This window comes from Ambystoma mexicanum, chromosome 1p (assembly GCF_040938575.1).
Source record: "Ambystoma mexicanum isolate Mex_15411 chromosome 1p, UKY_AmexF1_1, whole genome shotgun sequence".
NCBI lineage: Eukaryota > Metazoa > Chordata > Amphibia > Caudata > Ambystomatidae > Ambystoma > Ambystoma mexicanum.
Genome location: NC_090921.1, coordinates 1462905325 through 1462920483, shown reverse-complemented (window position 1 = coordinate 1462920483; position 15159 = coordinate 1462905325). Strand labels below are relative to the sequence as shown.

The following is a 15159-nucleotide window of genomic DNA, read 5'->3' as shown; positions in this document are numbered from 1 at the left end:
ACTCTCCTAAAAGCACTTCCCAGATCTTCACGTTATCCCCTTCAACCCTGAACCCGGCTGGCGTAAAGAACCAGCACAGGGCATGTTTTCTTTCCTCCCGTTTTGCACTACTGTCGCCGAGACTGCTCGACGTGACACTTCTGGCAGGAGACCGCAGAGAAGCTTGGAAACGAGGGAGGCGTCAGCCGCACACCGAGGAGGGGCTTCGAGTGTTGCCACAGAGATGGGCAAGCAGCGTCCGACAAAAGGCAAGAGCAGGGCTGGACGTCACAGAGGGCACCATGGCTTTTGTCTCTCCCTGGTCCTTTGCAGTGCCTCTGCTCCGGTCATGGCTGTATGTTACCTCAGCCGTGCTTTCCAGCGAGGGGAGTGCTTTTCTTTTGTACACAGACGGCAGCAGTGGCCTCTTCTCCGCCATGGGAGACAAGCTGCAACAGTTAACATAAATGAGAAATAACAAATGGTATATGCTTTTTCAGTCTGTATGAATGGGATAATATGGTAATATGCTAGTAAGAACAATATTCTGTTATGTTTCAAATTACTTTAGCAATTTTAAACAATGTATAATTTTATTTGGACAATGCATAGTATCTTTCCCATTCAAAGATGACCGGCTTGTTTCCAGAGAACTTCCATAGAGACCGTCATCCAAGATGGCTGCCTACATGGTAGATCTCACTCAAAATCAAAGAGTCCCAAGATGGGTAGGAATGTGTGGGATTAGTCATAGGGATTCATAAGGATTACATTGGCAAGGGGCAGGGATTACAACTGTGTAGCCCTCCTCAAATATCATACCCATTGGAAAACCATCATAGATCCACTTTCAATGCCCATATTTGAAGCTCTTATGTTAATGACAATAGTTTTGGCTTTTAAAAGGTAGCGCTTTCCGCACCACCTAATAGCCCAAACTAAAAATAATATGAAGCTTCTGATTTTAGGTAAACCTGGAAAAACTCTGATAAATGAATTTTTGAGGCACAAAGCTGTTCCCTTAGAGGGGCAGATGAACAAATGTGATGTTAAATTTAAAGTTCTCACTATTCCCGCTGCTCATCTTCTATGAGGAAAGGTTATACCAAAATTAATATACGGGATCGAAATCTTGCAAACTTGGGTCTTGGACAAAGTATATAGTGTTGAGGCATTGAACTGGTGAAAGGTGCCAAGACTTCCCAATGGTGTCCCCATAGTGGCAATTCGTTTTGAAATCAAATATCTAAATGGAAATACCTATTGCGTTTGCGCAAAATGCTGAATCCGCTAAAGATTAGCTATTCTGCGATTTAGCAATGATAGTCAAATCTAAGAAAGGGAAACAGTGAATCTATTTGTGAAGATGTGTATGGAAATGCTGAAAAGGGTTATGGAAAATAACTATTGCTTAACCTGGGCAGTATTAAGTTAGCCCTATACTGTAATGACTGGAGTAACACTAATCACTCTCCACAAGTATCCGCCTTTTGCTCACTTGAAACGGGAACATAAGAAGTTGGGAACTCTTGCACCTTATTTGAAGCCCCTTCCCAACAACTGTGCACTAACTGAATTTGTGAGATTCAAATTAAATATGTCTTGCCGACTAGAGAATTTATAACTAGAGGAGGGCTTATTATTTAATTTTTATAAAGTGCTACACGTGCTACAGGCCACATAGCGCAAACACACAACAAAAAACATAATACCAAAACATAGAAACATACAAGTAGTCAAAACATAGAATCATATAAGTAGTCAATCAAAAAACAAAAAAACAGCTGGCGCTTAACGCACCTAACCATTAAGAAAAAAGTTTATTAATCCACCCTCAAATCGATTACCAGTCTCAATGACGAGGAGCCCATCGGCAATGATTGACAGACACTCAAAGAAACGCGGCAGGTCACTGGACCCCCATCCAACCAAGATACAAGCCCTGTTCTTCAGGGAACACGAGTCATCCAGTTCAAACCTACGTACACCAGGCCTCCAAATAAGCTTTGTACCAGGCATTGTATGCATGAAAATCTTGTAAGCACAACAGCTTTATTATTTTCCTGTGTACATTTACGCACAGGCTTAGCAGAGGGCAGTGCAAAGGTCGGGTGGGTTACTTGAATGAAACAGAACGCTTCTTTTGATTTTTATCTACATAGATGTAGTTGCACGTCATGGAGAAAAGCTTCTGAACAGAATTCTTTCGCTGAAGCCTTTAATAAAAGAAACCACACACTGAGATATAAGGAATGGTTTCTTTCAGTTCAGCTTCCACTGTGTTGTGTGTAGATGCTCATGATGCAAACCGAAGAACCGTCCATGTATGATTTCCTAGCATTTATGGACTATACGATTACTAAGATGGAAAATTAAGTTGTAATTGAGAATCTTTTGTAATTATGTTTTTTTTTTTCTCAAGTGAAAGCAAACTAGCATTGCACCATTTTATTTTTCAGACTTCCTGTGCTGTGTGCGTAAACGTGCGGAAGCAGATCATTTTTACACTTATAATTTAATGTACACTCCAATTATAAAAAACAGTGTGTAAAGTGAAGAGTATAAACAAATTTACAGTCCATTCAACTTTGCAGTCAATGGGGTACATTACTATAAATAGTCAGTGGCAGCAGGGTCTTTGCTCAAGGGTAAGTGATTGTCATTACACCAATGACAAGTGTTATAGCCTCTCAAATCTTCAAGACTACAATTAAAACATCCAAAACCTGACTCTCCAGGAGGTGCAAGCGCTGTTCAAAAACAAAAAGTTATATTTGTCATTGAAATAGAAGCTTGCTCAGCAAAGCCTGTCCCCATTATAATCCAGATAGGTATTCAACTTTACGTAGCGCTTCATGCATGGTTGGTCCAACATATTACCCTCACGGTTCTTTGGGAGTAACAAGTGAAAAAAGGTCACACAAATGACAGACAAGACAAGTTCACATGCCACAAGGGGGAGACAATGGCCTGTCTAACACTCAAGAAGCACACCCTAGCCCTAGCAGGGGTGCCTGTCCCTAGATGGCGAATGAGGTACCGCCGATCGAAAAGAGGATAGCTCAAGGAGATAGTGTCCCTAGTTCTCAAATTGTGTGGGCAGGACTCACAACAGATTTTTAATTGAAACAGAAAGAGCAACAATGTCCAGCATAAAACCACCATATGGAATTTCAACAGCAAGTCCCGCGAAGAAGCAGCTATAAAGCTGAGCATGTATAAGTGGCGCCATGGGAATGTCCATACTACATTTATCCACCCTTATGCTACCACTTAACCAAAAGGTGGGTGGTTTTCACGTGGAACCAAAAAAAAAAAGTAAAAATTCTTTTTTTTTTTTTTTAAATTAACTGGTCCCAACTCTGCATGCGATACCCTTAAAATGCTCACTCTGTCAGGAAAATGTACCAAACACAAGGGGTATCCCCCAACTCATGGGGCTATCTCATAGGGTTATGTAAAGCACCATAACCAAGGAGGTTGGCCAGTTTCGATGATGCCAATGGTTTTAGACCATCTTCTTCAGGACTGGCGATTTAATGGTAACAGCATTACAAGTTCCAGCATGTCTCGGATGGAAGCTGCCTGGGCATGCTCCTCCGTCCCCTGGGATCAGGGAGCCGAAGTACCAAAAGCCGGAGTATGTGTAGATTCCAGGCACGCAGCAAGGGCAGAGCTCAAAAGTGATCAGGAACTTATCCTCGATAGCAGCCGCCGTAAACTGGAACGCAAACGTGCGCTATGATAACTTACGTTACGGTTAGGGAAGGTAGTTGTCTCTTTTTTTTTTCCTTGTTGAAATAAGCTGTTATTTAGTGGTCCAACATTTAGGCACTGTTAATATACCTCAGTCGATAATCAGTTTGCCGACCTCTAAAGGATGTTAGCCAATAAGATAGCTCAGCCGGTTGAGCGCACGTTGCTACGTTCTGTAGGTTGCAAGTTCGAACCCCGGCAAGGCCAATTCAGCCTTTCATCCTTTGGAGGTCAATAAAGGAGTACCAACTTCGGTTTGGTGATAATTGAGATACATATGTTCCATGTACAGCGCGGTTCATAGTGATAATACCGAATCAAAAAATCTTGAAAACAAAAATATCGAATACAAAAGGCCGAAAAAAAAAATGTCGAATTTTTTTTTCAATGTGTTTTTTTCCAAAATGGGGGGGGTTCCCCCCAACCACCCTTTTTTTCATTTTTTTTTATTTTACCCCTTTTTTTTTTACTTACCTGACCCCAAAAACATATATAAATAAATAAAAAATTCGATATTTTTTTTTTCCGAGATTTTTGTTTCGGGCTTTTTGTCATTCGAGATTTTGTTTTCGAGATTTTGACTGACCACCGTACAGCGCTTTGCCAAAAGCGCTATATAGATAACAATTGGACCATATAGGTATGTAATTTATTATGGAGGCCGTGCCCCTCTGCACTGTTCAATCATAACATTGGCATACCATTAGGTAGTAATAGCTCCAGGAAATGAGGACTTAACATCGAAAGACAATTCTGCTATCGAACCTCAGAACACACAATACAATGTTTTCTTTACTATGTAATTGGCTAGGTTTTTTTGTTTTCAACATTTTAATATATACAGGAGAAGATCAAATGGCCAGACCTTAGAGAAATAAAAGCTGTATTCTGTCACAATGCAGAAAGGTGCCGCATGGGAATGATTTCCATACAGTTTCTGCACACGTCGGGTAGATGTCACATACATTTTACTCTCTTCCAAAGGAGTAAATTAATTTTTACTCTCTTGAAATCACATTACTCTCAAAGTTTAAAAAAGGTAGTAAAAAGCTCCCTCCTCAAAATCTTATCTGGAGCACTGCGGTAAAAATGACATTTCTTCGATCTATAACAAGCTCTCTTACGGTGTTATCCCGGGTATGTGATTTTTACCATGCCTCAAACTAATTTTACGCCACTATTTTACACCACTATTTCTAGATAGTATCTACGTTATCATCGTGCCAAGATAAGGTAGATAAAGACCTTCTATCGGAAGATACCAAAGACCTTTCCCCTAGCTAGATCTGCTACACTAAATTGTTAACTAGTACCGTCACCTGACATAGTTAGCAGTAATTAGAGGAGCCTGCGTACTCTCATCATATGTACTATATTAGGGTAAACCGTAGCTCAGCATGCAAACCCTGTTCCTTCTAACCTGCTTGCTAGGCATAGTGCTCGCCCTTATCAAAAGCACTCAGAACACACATAGAACAGTGGTATCCATCCACGGGCATTCCATCATCCAGAGCTCTGACACCATGAACAACCTACCCAGTCTCACATATCATACTTCGCATACAGTTATTGTACACACCCTCACTTAGTTCCAGACTACGTAGACTCAGAACTTGCACTCACCTGAAGAATGTTGCCACCATACCTATTCTCATAACTTTCAGGAACTCCCTCCTAGGATCACAGACCTCCCATAGAGCTAGCAACAGATTCCACCACGCCACAGTCAGCAACCACACCAGCACCCAAATACTTCACCAAGTACCTACCCATAACACCACCAATCTTCACCCCTCTTAAAAACAGGCTACACACGTCCATCCAAAAATAACAACCAATATCGGACATACAAATGTGCACTACTCAATATCCGCTCTCTCAATGCACATGCACTAAAAGTGAACGATCTAATCCCCAGCCATGACCTGCACATTATAGCCATCACGGAAACATGGCCACACGAAGCCTCCGGCCCAGCCATCACGCTAAGACTCCCTGCAGGCTAGTCCATCCTCAGACAGGCCAGGCCTGAAAAAACAGGAGGGGGTGTAGCATTAATCTTTAAGGAGGACATCTCCATTAGGCCTATACTCCACCTAAGAGAAGGAAATGTAGACATCCTATTAGCTAAACTAGCCCTCTCACCAAAAAAACACCATAAATATCCATCTCATCTACCGCCCACCTGGAGCCACTACGGACTTCCAGCATCAAGTCATCCACCTCTTAATATAAAAAAAAATCTACTAAAACATAGTACTAGGCGACTTAGGTTTCAACGACTCTAATGATAACGCAGCCACATCCCTCACTAAGGACTTAGTCGACCTTGGCTTCTCTCAGAGAGTCTCCTCTCCCACTCACGTGAAAGGCTGAATCCTAGATTGGGTCTTAAACCATAATTGTGACTCAACAATTATATCCAATACTTGCCTCCCATGGACAGATCACAACTGTATCCAATTCACCCTCCCATCCACACCATGCATCAAAACTACAGTAGCCGCACCCGCTACCTTAGCGAGAAGCGCAAACAAACTCACGGCTGATAACATTAGTACCCGTCTTAACCTTCCTTGCCTAGCACCCCCTTTTTCCTCAGACCCCAACGTATTAGCTGAGTTATTCAAAAATACACTCACTAGTGCTATCAACGCCGTCGCCCCATTGGAAAATAAAGAGAAAAAATCCTTCCACTCGAATTCCTGGTTCACAGAGGAGCTACAAAACATGCGCATCTCCAAACGCCAGGTGCTAAAAATTTGGCAGGCCGACCCCTGCGACATCACCAGAGCTAACTTCCAATCCATTACCAAAAAATACAAGAAGCCATATTCAAGGCTAAATCGGAAGCCTACAACAATAGAATCGCTTCTGCCAATTCCCAGACTAAGAAACTCTTTACTATTTCTAAAGAACAGTACCTCCCACTTGCACTGACAAGACCATTAAAGATCAAGCGTGGTGCTCCAGCATTCAATCTGCCATGCTAAAAAAAATATCTTCTCCAACTCAAAATAGCGGACCACTACAAAGCCCTACCAAAACTGACTCATCAGAAAAAGAACCAGTCCAAACCTAATACAAGCAGATGTCCTAATTTCTCATTTACTGAAGTCTCTCAAACAGATGTTATAGACATCCTCAAACATCTCAAACCATCACATTGTAAGGGTGATGTATGCCCACCCAAAATCATCAAAGAATGCGCTGAGCAACTCACGGCCCTCCTTACCGCTTTCATCAACACATCATTCAAAACAGGCATAGTCCCAGACAGCCTCAAAGAGGCTTGGGTACGCCAGCTCCTAAAAAAAAAAAAAAAAACAACGCTAGACCCTGCTCAACCAAACAACTATCGTCCCATTACAACAATCCCGTTTCTGCTGAAAACACTTGACAAGGCCGCTCACAGACAAATTCAATTATACCTCAAAACTAACTATTATAGGAAAGAGAGTCTGGGTTCCGTAAAGGACACGGAACTGAAACCGCCCTACTAGACTTAAAAAACCAAATTGTTAATATCCTTGACAAAGGTAAACCTGCCTTCCTCGACCTCTCAGCAGCGTTCGACTTGGTTGACCATAACACTCTCACCAAGCGCCTCACGCATGCTGCACACTTCTCCAATCACGCCGTGACCTGGGTCACTTCTTTCCTAGAAGGCAGAGCTATGAAAGTGTTTTCCAACATAGCCTATGCAGAACCCACTATCATACACTGTGGTGTTCCCCAGGGCTCCTGTACAGCTCCCACTTTGTACAATCTATTTACAAAGCCCCTCTTTGATAAACTGGATGCACTTGGGATCACATACAGTAACTACGCTGATGATACCCAAGTGCTCCTTCCCCTTACAGGGATCTATCACCAAGACGCCACAACCCTCCAGCAAATCTACTCCACAATCCAAGCTTGGATGGCCACGAATGGGCTTTGCCTCAACGGGGACAAAACGGAAATCCTCATTCTTGGACAGAAGGCTACATTAGCCAAGTTGGAATCTACCTATCAACTTCCGGATAGACAACTGTCATCCCAGTGCTCTCCTCTGTCAAAACGCTGGGAGTCCACATTGATGCGACACTATCCATGGACAAACAAGTGAGCGTCATTGTCTCGGCCTCCGCACCGAGTACTAAACTCATCAATGCTATTAAGCCGTTTCTAACCAAGGACAACTGCCTCTCTATCGCCAGAGCCACCATTGGAGGTATTTGGATTACTGCAATGCACTCCTTGTCGGCACATCCAGAAAAAACCTTGCCAGACTCCAAACCACCCAAAACAATGGTCTTATAGCCGCTCTCAGTATACCTAAAAAAGAACACATTACACAAGCAAGAAAATCAGCTCACTGGCTCCCAGTCAAAGACCGGATCACATTTAAACTACTTTCTACCACGCACAAATGCATCAATCAGTCTGCACCTTCATACCTTCCTGACGCTATCTAGAACTATATCTACAAGGCCCATCAGACTAGGATACACAAACCAACTCAGTGCCCCGAATTATCAGGGCCAGGGCAGGAGGAATAGGATTCCCTCATCTTGCCCCCAAGCTATGGAACGCGCTCCCCACCACCCTCAGAGCCGAAACATCTCTCAATGCCTTCCGTAAAAACCTTAAAACTGCCCTATTCAACTAATACACATGACCATTTACGCACTATAGCTACAACACACACACTATAGGTGCCACGTACCCCCACCAGCAATCACGGCCCACGTCAATTAACTTTTCCATTATGTGATAAACTACTGTATGTCTAACGTATACAATGGATATCCATCAATGTAATGAGCGCACTATGTCCACTTTGCCGTCTGCATACTAGATGTAACTAAGTTACGAGTAACCACTGTAACCAGCGCCAAATGTGAATGAATAAATAAGTAGTAACAGAAGTGTTAGGGAGAATTCTCCAGAATGGCTAATTTCCCTTACCTACTGAGTCCCTCAGCAGCTTTGCTGGATTTCTAGGATTTCTTTTTTTTCACCTGGTAAGAGTGTGAGCCTTTTTCCCTACTCTTACATGTGTTTTGCTGTGTGTGTTTAACATTTTCTTGTGTTCATAGACTGGAGCCTCACCTACTCGATAGGCATCATCATTTTACTGTGTGTTACACAGCACCTTCAGTGCAGTAACACAGGGTTGTCTTTTTCAGACTTCCCAACTCAGACTCATTTTCTGGGACTGACTACTGTCTCCCAGAAAATGTAAAGTTGCCATTGACTTTGTCTTTTTAAACTCACAGACCCAGTACAAACTATCTTACATAGAGTTCTGGAAAGGGTTAATATTTAACCCCTTTTGTCCGTTTCTCATGGAACATTGTTTCGTTCCCCTTGCATTAAGATTTGGCTGGTGGCAGTGGTAACTACCCTATTTTTCCTACCACGGTTATTTTAAATAGCCTTGGTATTGTTTTAGGCTACCTTAGTAGCCTCGAACTTAAACCCGCTGAACCATATACGTTTTTATACTGTTTCAGCTGGGTTTATTCGCCATTTCTTTTTGTAAAAGTCTTTCTCGTGTTTTACTCTGCGCGCCAAACCAGGTTTGGTTCCTTTGCTTGCCGACCTTTCGCGGGCTTCTGCGCAGAAGAACCTCCTTAGGCGCCTGAATGTCTGAGGGGGACAGGATGTGAGGGAGGGGTTTGAGACTCCTTGCACAGGGTCTCCTTGGAGACCCATGTCGCACTCTGGTATGATTGGCTGTGGTGACTGTCTCGGCAGATAGACACCATGCTGTGTGATTGACAGCCAGGCTGTGTGAATGGGGGAAAACTGCTTAAAAAGGCAGAGTCGCCACTGGATCGAGAAAACCGAAGACAAGCTGACAGAAAAGGACCTCTACCACGACAACCTCCCGGTGAAGCCCTGCTGCAGGTCTGAATCTCCAAACTTCGACGACAGGGAAGATCTTCAAGGAATCTTCTGCCCTTGAGCTAGTGGGACCAACCAGTTCACCAAACTACAAGCCAGGCCTCCCTCCTCTGGTCGAATTTGCTGTGCACAGCTGCAGTGAACCGATAACCATGAGGAACGGACCCTGCTTGGGTTTTAAAGGAGCACACCATGTATTCGTCGCTTTGCTCCGCTGCTGGTTTCTTCCCTGGGCAGTGCAGGACCCTCCAGTCTTCCTCCTCCTGGTCAGTCCGACAGTCGCTTCCGGAACCATGAGCCTGCAGGACCTGCCAGGCTGGGGAGAAGGGTGCATCAGAGGCTCTTGGGTACCCTTCTCCACCCTTTCCTCAGAGGGATATATGGCTATAGAAGAGGGCAACATCATGCCATTGGAACTTACCAGCTGGATTTCAGCAGTCTTCCTCATTATTAGCCTAGTGAACAGAGACTATTGTTTCTATGTCCAAACTTGCCCTGTAAGTGCAAGACCCCCTGTCCAAAGACATCCTTATCATCTGAGGATAGATCTCTCCTTTCCCGGAGCCTCTGTCTCCTACGCACAACAAGTGCCATGACCTCATTCAGAAGATTCCTGTTTGTTATTGAGAATACAGCCATACTACCAGTTTCTGCAAGGCGAGGAGCAGATGTGTCACATATTGGGCCATCTCCAACACAATTCTAATAAAGTGAGGCCAAGAACAAACCAAGCCCCAACAATTAACCGACAACTCCAGCTTGTAGCCCAAAACATATAGGCTTATGAACAAGCCTGAGGCACCACAGATGCCATTACTGAGAATGGCACTCTGCCAAAGACTATATATATTGCACTTCTGGCGAGAGCTTCTCCCTAAGGAACTCAATTTATAAAAAGAGCATTATAGAAACTTTGAACCATCTTCATAATCATGTATCCTGCACTGATCTCTACATGCGCTTTATACTTTAAGGATCAAACTTTATTGACAGTGGAAATCTGTTTGCTGGCAGGTTATCTTACAACTGTGGCCTTTGCTTTGTTGCTTTCTTAGTAGACTAAGGATTTTAGATCGTTCCCTGTAGAATACATTTATAAATAGAGCCATAACATATAGAACTGTTATCTTTAAACACGAAGTGCATATAATGGTAAAGTAATTTATTTGCATTTTATATATATAACGAGGATCTCTTATCAAAGCAATTTTGTATGAATTTCTATATGTATAATCGTTTGACCAAACTGTAAGGAGAATTCTGTAAAAGATTGAATTTAACCATAAACATTTTTATAAAAAAACAAAAAAAATAGGGGGAGGAGAGGACATTAAGAGGGTGGGGAAGGAGAAAGGAGGAGGGCAGCAAGTGGCACATATTTCAGATAAAAAGGAAAGAGCAAAGTCGTTACCATAGAGGGAGGAGACAATGAATATTGGCTTGGGAGGCGCAAGCGAAAGCATGAAAGTTTGCGAGGCAGATTGCAAAAGGTGGGGTTTGCGAAGTAAGAGGATTTGGCAGATTCCGGTACAGAGGTGAGGGCAACAAGGGAGTTGCCTCAGCATTGTAGATTAAGATGAAGTTTGTCATGAGGGTTTTAGCACTATCAAGCATGCAGTACTTTCTTCAGAATGTTTAAACATCAAATGTCAAAATGCCACCAACTCAAAGCCAATAGTATACAAAGTATAAATGGCTGCAACATCAAAGTTATTGTAATGCTGGGATGATTTTAGGCAGTGTTTGGATCCTCCATGAATATGAACTGCCAATTCTGATCCGTCCCACATTGTTCTTACAGTCCAACAAAAGATGACTATTACAAAGACTATTCATGTACATTTGTCTTCCCTACAAATTGCATACATTAAGCAATGCATTTTTGGGCGTTCAACTGCATTTACCATTACATCAGTATATTGGCACACACTTTTAGGGTAGCTCCCTTCTTCACATGACCATAGCTTATCCTTATCCCCGTTACCCGCACTCAGTACCAAGGGTTCACTGACAATGCAAGTCATCACTTCATGAACTATCCCACACACGCATCAATGGAAAGGATCTCTAAATATGTAATTGAGGAATATAGTACCAATCCCCTGAAGACTCATTCTACTAATCTAATCCAATTTTCCAAAGACTGGGCCCAACACAACGAAGCTAAAACGGAGGCCGGTACTGCGAAGTTCAAGACCAGCTGCAGAATAGGCTACCAATGCACGCTCATAAAAAAAACGCAAAGCAATGTTTACAGGAAGCTCACGTGGACCCGCTCACAACAAGGAAGTGCGCTGTTCAAATTCAGATTGCAGGGTTTCTGTCATTGTCATAGCTACAGGCTCTTGACAGTCAGTCTCTGCAGTACTCCGCTCGCGTCTCAGAGCTCTACACGAATTAATACTAACAAGCACAGTGCACTGCAGGGAACAGACGTATCGCAAAAATCAACCCTAGCAGGTGATATACTCATTCCGTTAGATATGTGTAAACGGCGCCTCTCCACTGCATATGCCTTCCATATTAGTGCTCCCCCAAATTTAGCTCTGGTGTTAGTAATTGGGTTTCTCTGACTCCCACCCTTTCGCATGGGTTTCAGCAGTACAGCTGCTCAGACTGCAGACTTCCCTACTATCTATCTCACCTGTACAGCCGCTTGGTGTGAAGTGCTTTGGCCTCTGGCTCACTCTCGGCCCCCTGGCTCATGGCGCAGCTGTTCCCTTTCCTTGGGGGTAATGTTCAGACACTGGTACAGCTACGAGGACCTTCCAGAAGTCCACAGTCATCCTCCCCTTTCCACAACAACCCGACCTCCGCCATCTCTGCCGCCATCTAAACACCGCGAGACTTCTATGATAGACTTAGCTTTCCTGCTGCTGTGACACTCTCGCGGTTCTAGGGCAAGGACATCGAAAAGGGACAACAATAGGACTGGGGTAGACTGACGTTCAGATCATGCAGCCAAACACTAGAACAAGCATTGGGTTGAGGACGTTTTTGAGTCGTTGCCGTACACTTTAAGTGTGCGACCTCATAACGATGATGTTGTATGACCCGATCTGCCATCGAGGGTTCTAGTATGAAGTCCTCAACTTTGACTTATTCCAATATGGCCGGCGACTAGTTAAACTGTTATTTCCGCGGTCTAGTGGTCAAAGATGTAATTTACAGGAAAATAATCAAAATCGATCAGTAGGTGAACACATTGTTTGAATATTCATAGACCTAAAAGCACCTCTCTGTGAAACATGGGACTAGAGCCCTATTACAAGACCCGTCGACTTTCAAAGTCTTCACCCAAAAAACCTCGAGACGGTTCCCCAGCCCTGTCAGGTTGAGGGGCTATGCTGTACCTTATCCCTCCTGGGATCACGACTACAGGTGACTGAGGGGGGGCCCTGGCAATAAAGGTATTAGGCAGTGTTGCCTGCGGGCATGCAGTGCTTCAGAGAGTTGACACTATGAAATTCAGAATACACTAACCTAAACTTTACGCTAAAGCATGGAGATGATGCAATGCTTTATTGTATCAATACTGTAATTATGTATTATGTAACAACTCACATTTTAAGAATGGAGTTACATGACTTCATAGAAAGCTTAATAAAAGTATCATCCCGATTACTTCTGGTTTGCAATTATTTACTGACAGTAAATAGAAAGTAGCTGGTTAATGACAATAAAACACCATTATCAATCTGCGGACAATGCTCACTGAACCAGGGGTACTATACAATTAATCTGCTAATCCAGCCACAGCATCATCATAAAAACTGGACAATCAAGTAAACCTAGAGAGAGAATATAGCAACCCAATATGACTACCTGATGAATAAACTAAACTACAGGGATTATGAGACATACAACCCACTAACCAAAACCTCTAATTTCTGTTTACTTAATGCACACAAAACCCACACAACCACCTCTCTCACAGCAAACCGCACAGACTTCACCACACCGCAACAACAAACAACCAACGCATAGATTGCAACAACAGCACACGAGGACCCGCTTTGATCGTACTTGCACAAAGCTCAGCGCACAGTGAAAACCGAACTGAAGCCACCAACAGGACACCACCTCCCACTTTCCTACGCCCTCTTCGGTCACTATCCCACCCCGTCTACCTTTTGTTTACAGACCAGCCTGAACGCCTGGAGACCAACTCCGTTGGTGACGGTGCGCTATACAAATACCTTTAACATTAAAATTGTGACGTTGTCAGTGTACACGACGCATGCGCGAGCCTCGTTTTGGGTTGCGCATGCGCGTTTTGAATAAAGAACGTCTGTGTGGCAGTTGCCGCCGGGACCTTGGAAAGCATGGTCGCATGTGTCATGTCTCGGTGCTTGTATGCGTGTGCGTGTGCGTGTTAGTACAGGGCGGCCCGGGGCACCGGCTCGCCCATCACATTGGCGACGAGGCGGGATACAACGAAGTGAGCAGTTTGACACGCACCGCCGTGTCAACCAAGAGCATTTTCTTTGTTGTGCATCCTGAATCCGACGTGAGCAATGGCGATATCGTTAGCCTCAGGCCAGAAGGCAGTAGCGGCCTGTGAGGGTGCTCGTGCGCTGCCCACGTGCTAATGGAAGATAAAACGCCAAAGCGTCTGTAGCACTTCGTTCCAAGAGGACTGCAGGACCGTCTAAGCACAGAAGGAGCCTGGCAGTGGAACATCGCCGTAGCACCGAGTCACTTCTGCGCATGGGACCAGGTGCATCAGCGATCTGTCCGAGTCACGTTTGAGGCCTCTAATCCTGCAGTGAGGTGCCCGTGCGGCTGGCGAAGATGACGGACAGCGATGGTGAAGCGTCGGCGACGCAAATGGTGGTGCGCAGACAACAGAGTTCTTTGTTACTCATGCAGGAATTTGACACTTCAGGTCCACCCTCAAAATTGGGCCCAAAATGGTTGCTGTGGATAAAAAAATTAGAGATGTATTTTGCAGCGACCGGAGAGACCAATCACGACGCCAAGAGGGAGACATTGCTCTATTCGGCAGGGATGGACAGTCTCCGCATATATGAGTCTCTAAACCTACATGTGGCGACATATGATGCCATTAAAATGGCTCTCAAGAACTATTTCATTCCTCTATCCAACGTGGACTTCGACAGATTTTTATTCTGTGGTGAGAAACAGCGGGAGGAGGAATCGCTTGATCAGTTCTGCACACGCCTGCGGCAGATGGCTACCACCTGTAGGTGGGACAATGAAGAGGGTATGGTCCACAATCAAGTGATTCAGGGGTGCAGATCGGGCAAACTATGCAGACAGGTACTGCGGGAGCCAGGATTGTCTCTTGACCAAATATTAGACAGTGTCAGGGTGTATGAGTTGGTTGAGACGAGGGGTGCTAAGATGGACGCTGCTGTGCGCCCCGGAAGGTCTGAAGAGGCATTTGCAGTGGGGAGGCAAGCTTCATCGAAGGCGCGATGGAGCCAGAAACGCCAGGATGCAGCTCCAACACACAGATCAGCGACCATTTGCCAGTACTGCGGATATGATCTGCCCCACTCTGAT

At 44.2% G+C, this 15159-nt stretch overlaps 1 protein-coding gene across 1 annotated transcript in view; it reads right to left on the bottom strand.

Annotated features, from left to right (window-relative positions):
• SMG5 (SMG5 nonsense mediated mRNA decay factor) overlaps positions 1 to 12507 on the bottom strand; it is a 1109458-nt gene extending 1096951 nt beyond the window's left edge. Inside the window, exon 1 of the mRNA XM_069607113.1 lies at positions 12275 to 12507. Within this exon, the coding sequence (XP_069463214.1) occupies positions 12275 to 12336 (62 nt within the window). The 5' untranslated portion in view covers positions 12337 to 12507. The remainder of the gene's footprint in view (positions 1 to 12274) is intronic.
• Between the last annotated feature and the right edge of the window lie 2652 nt (positions 12508 to 15159).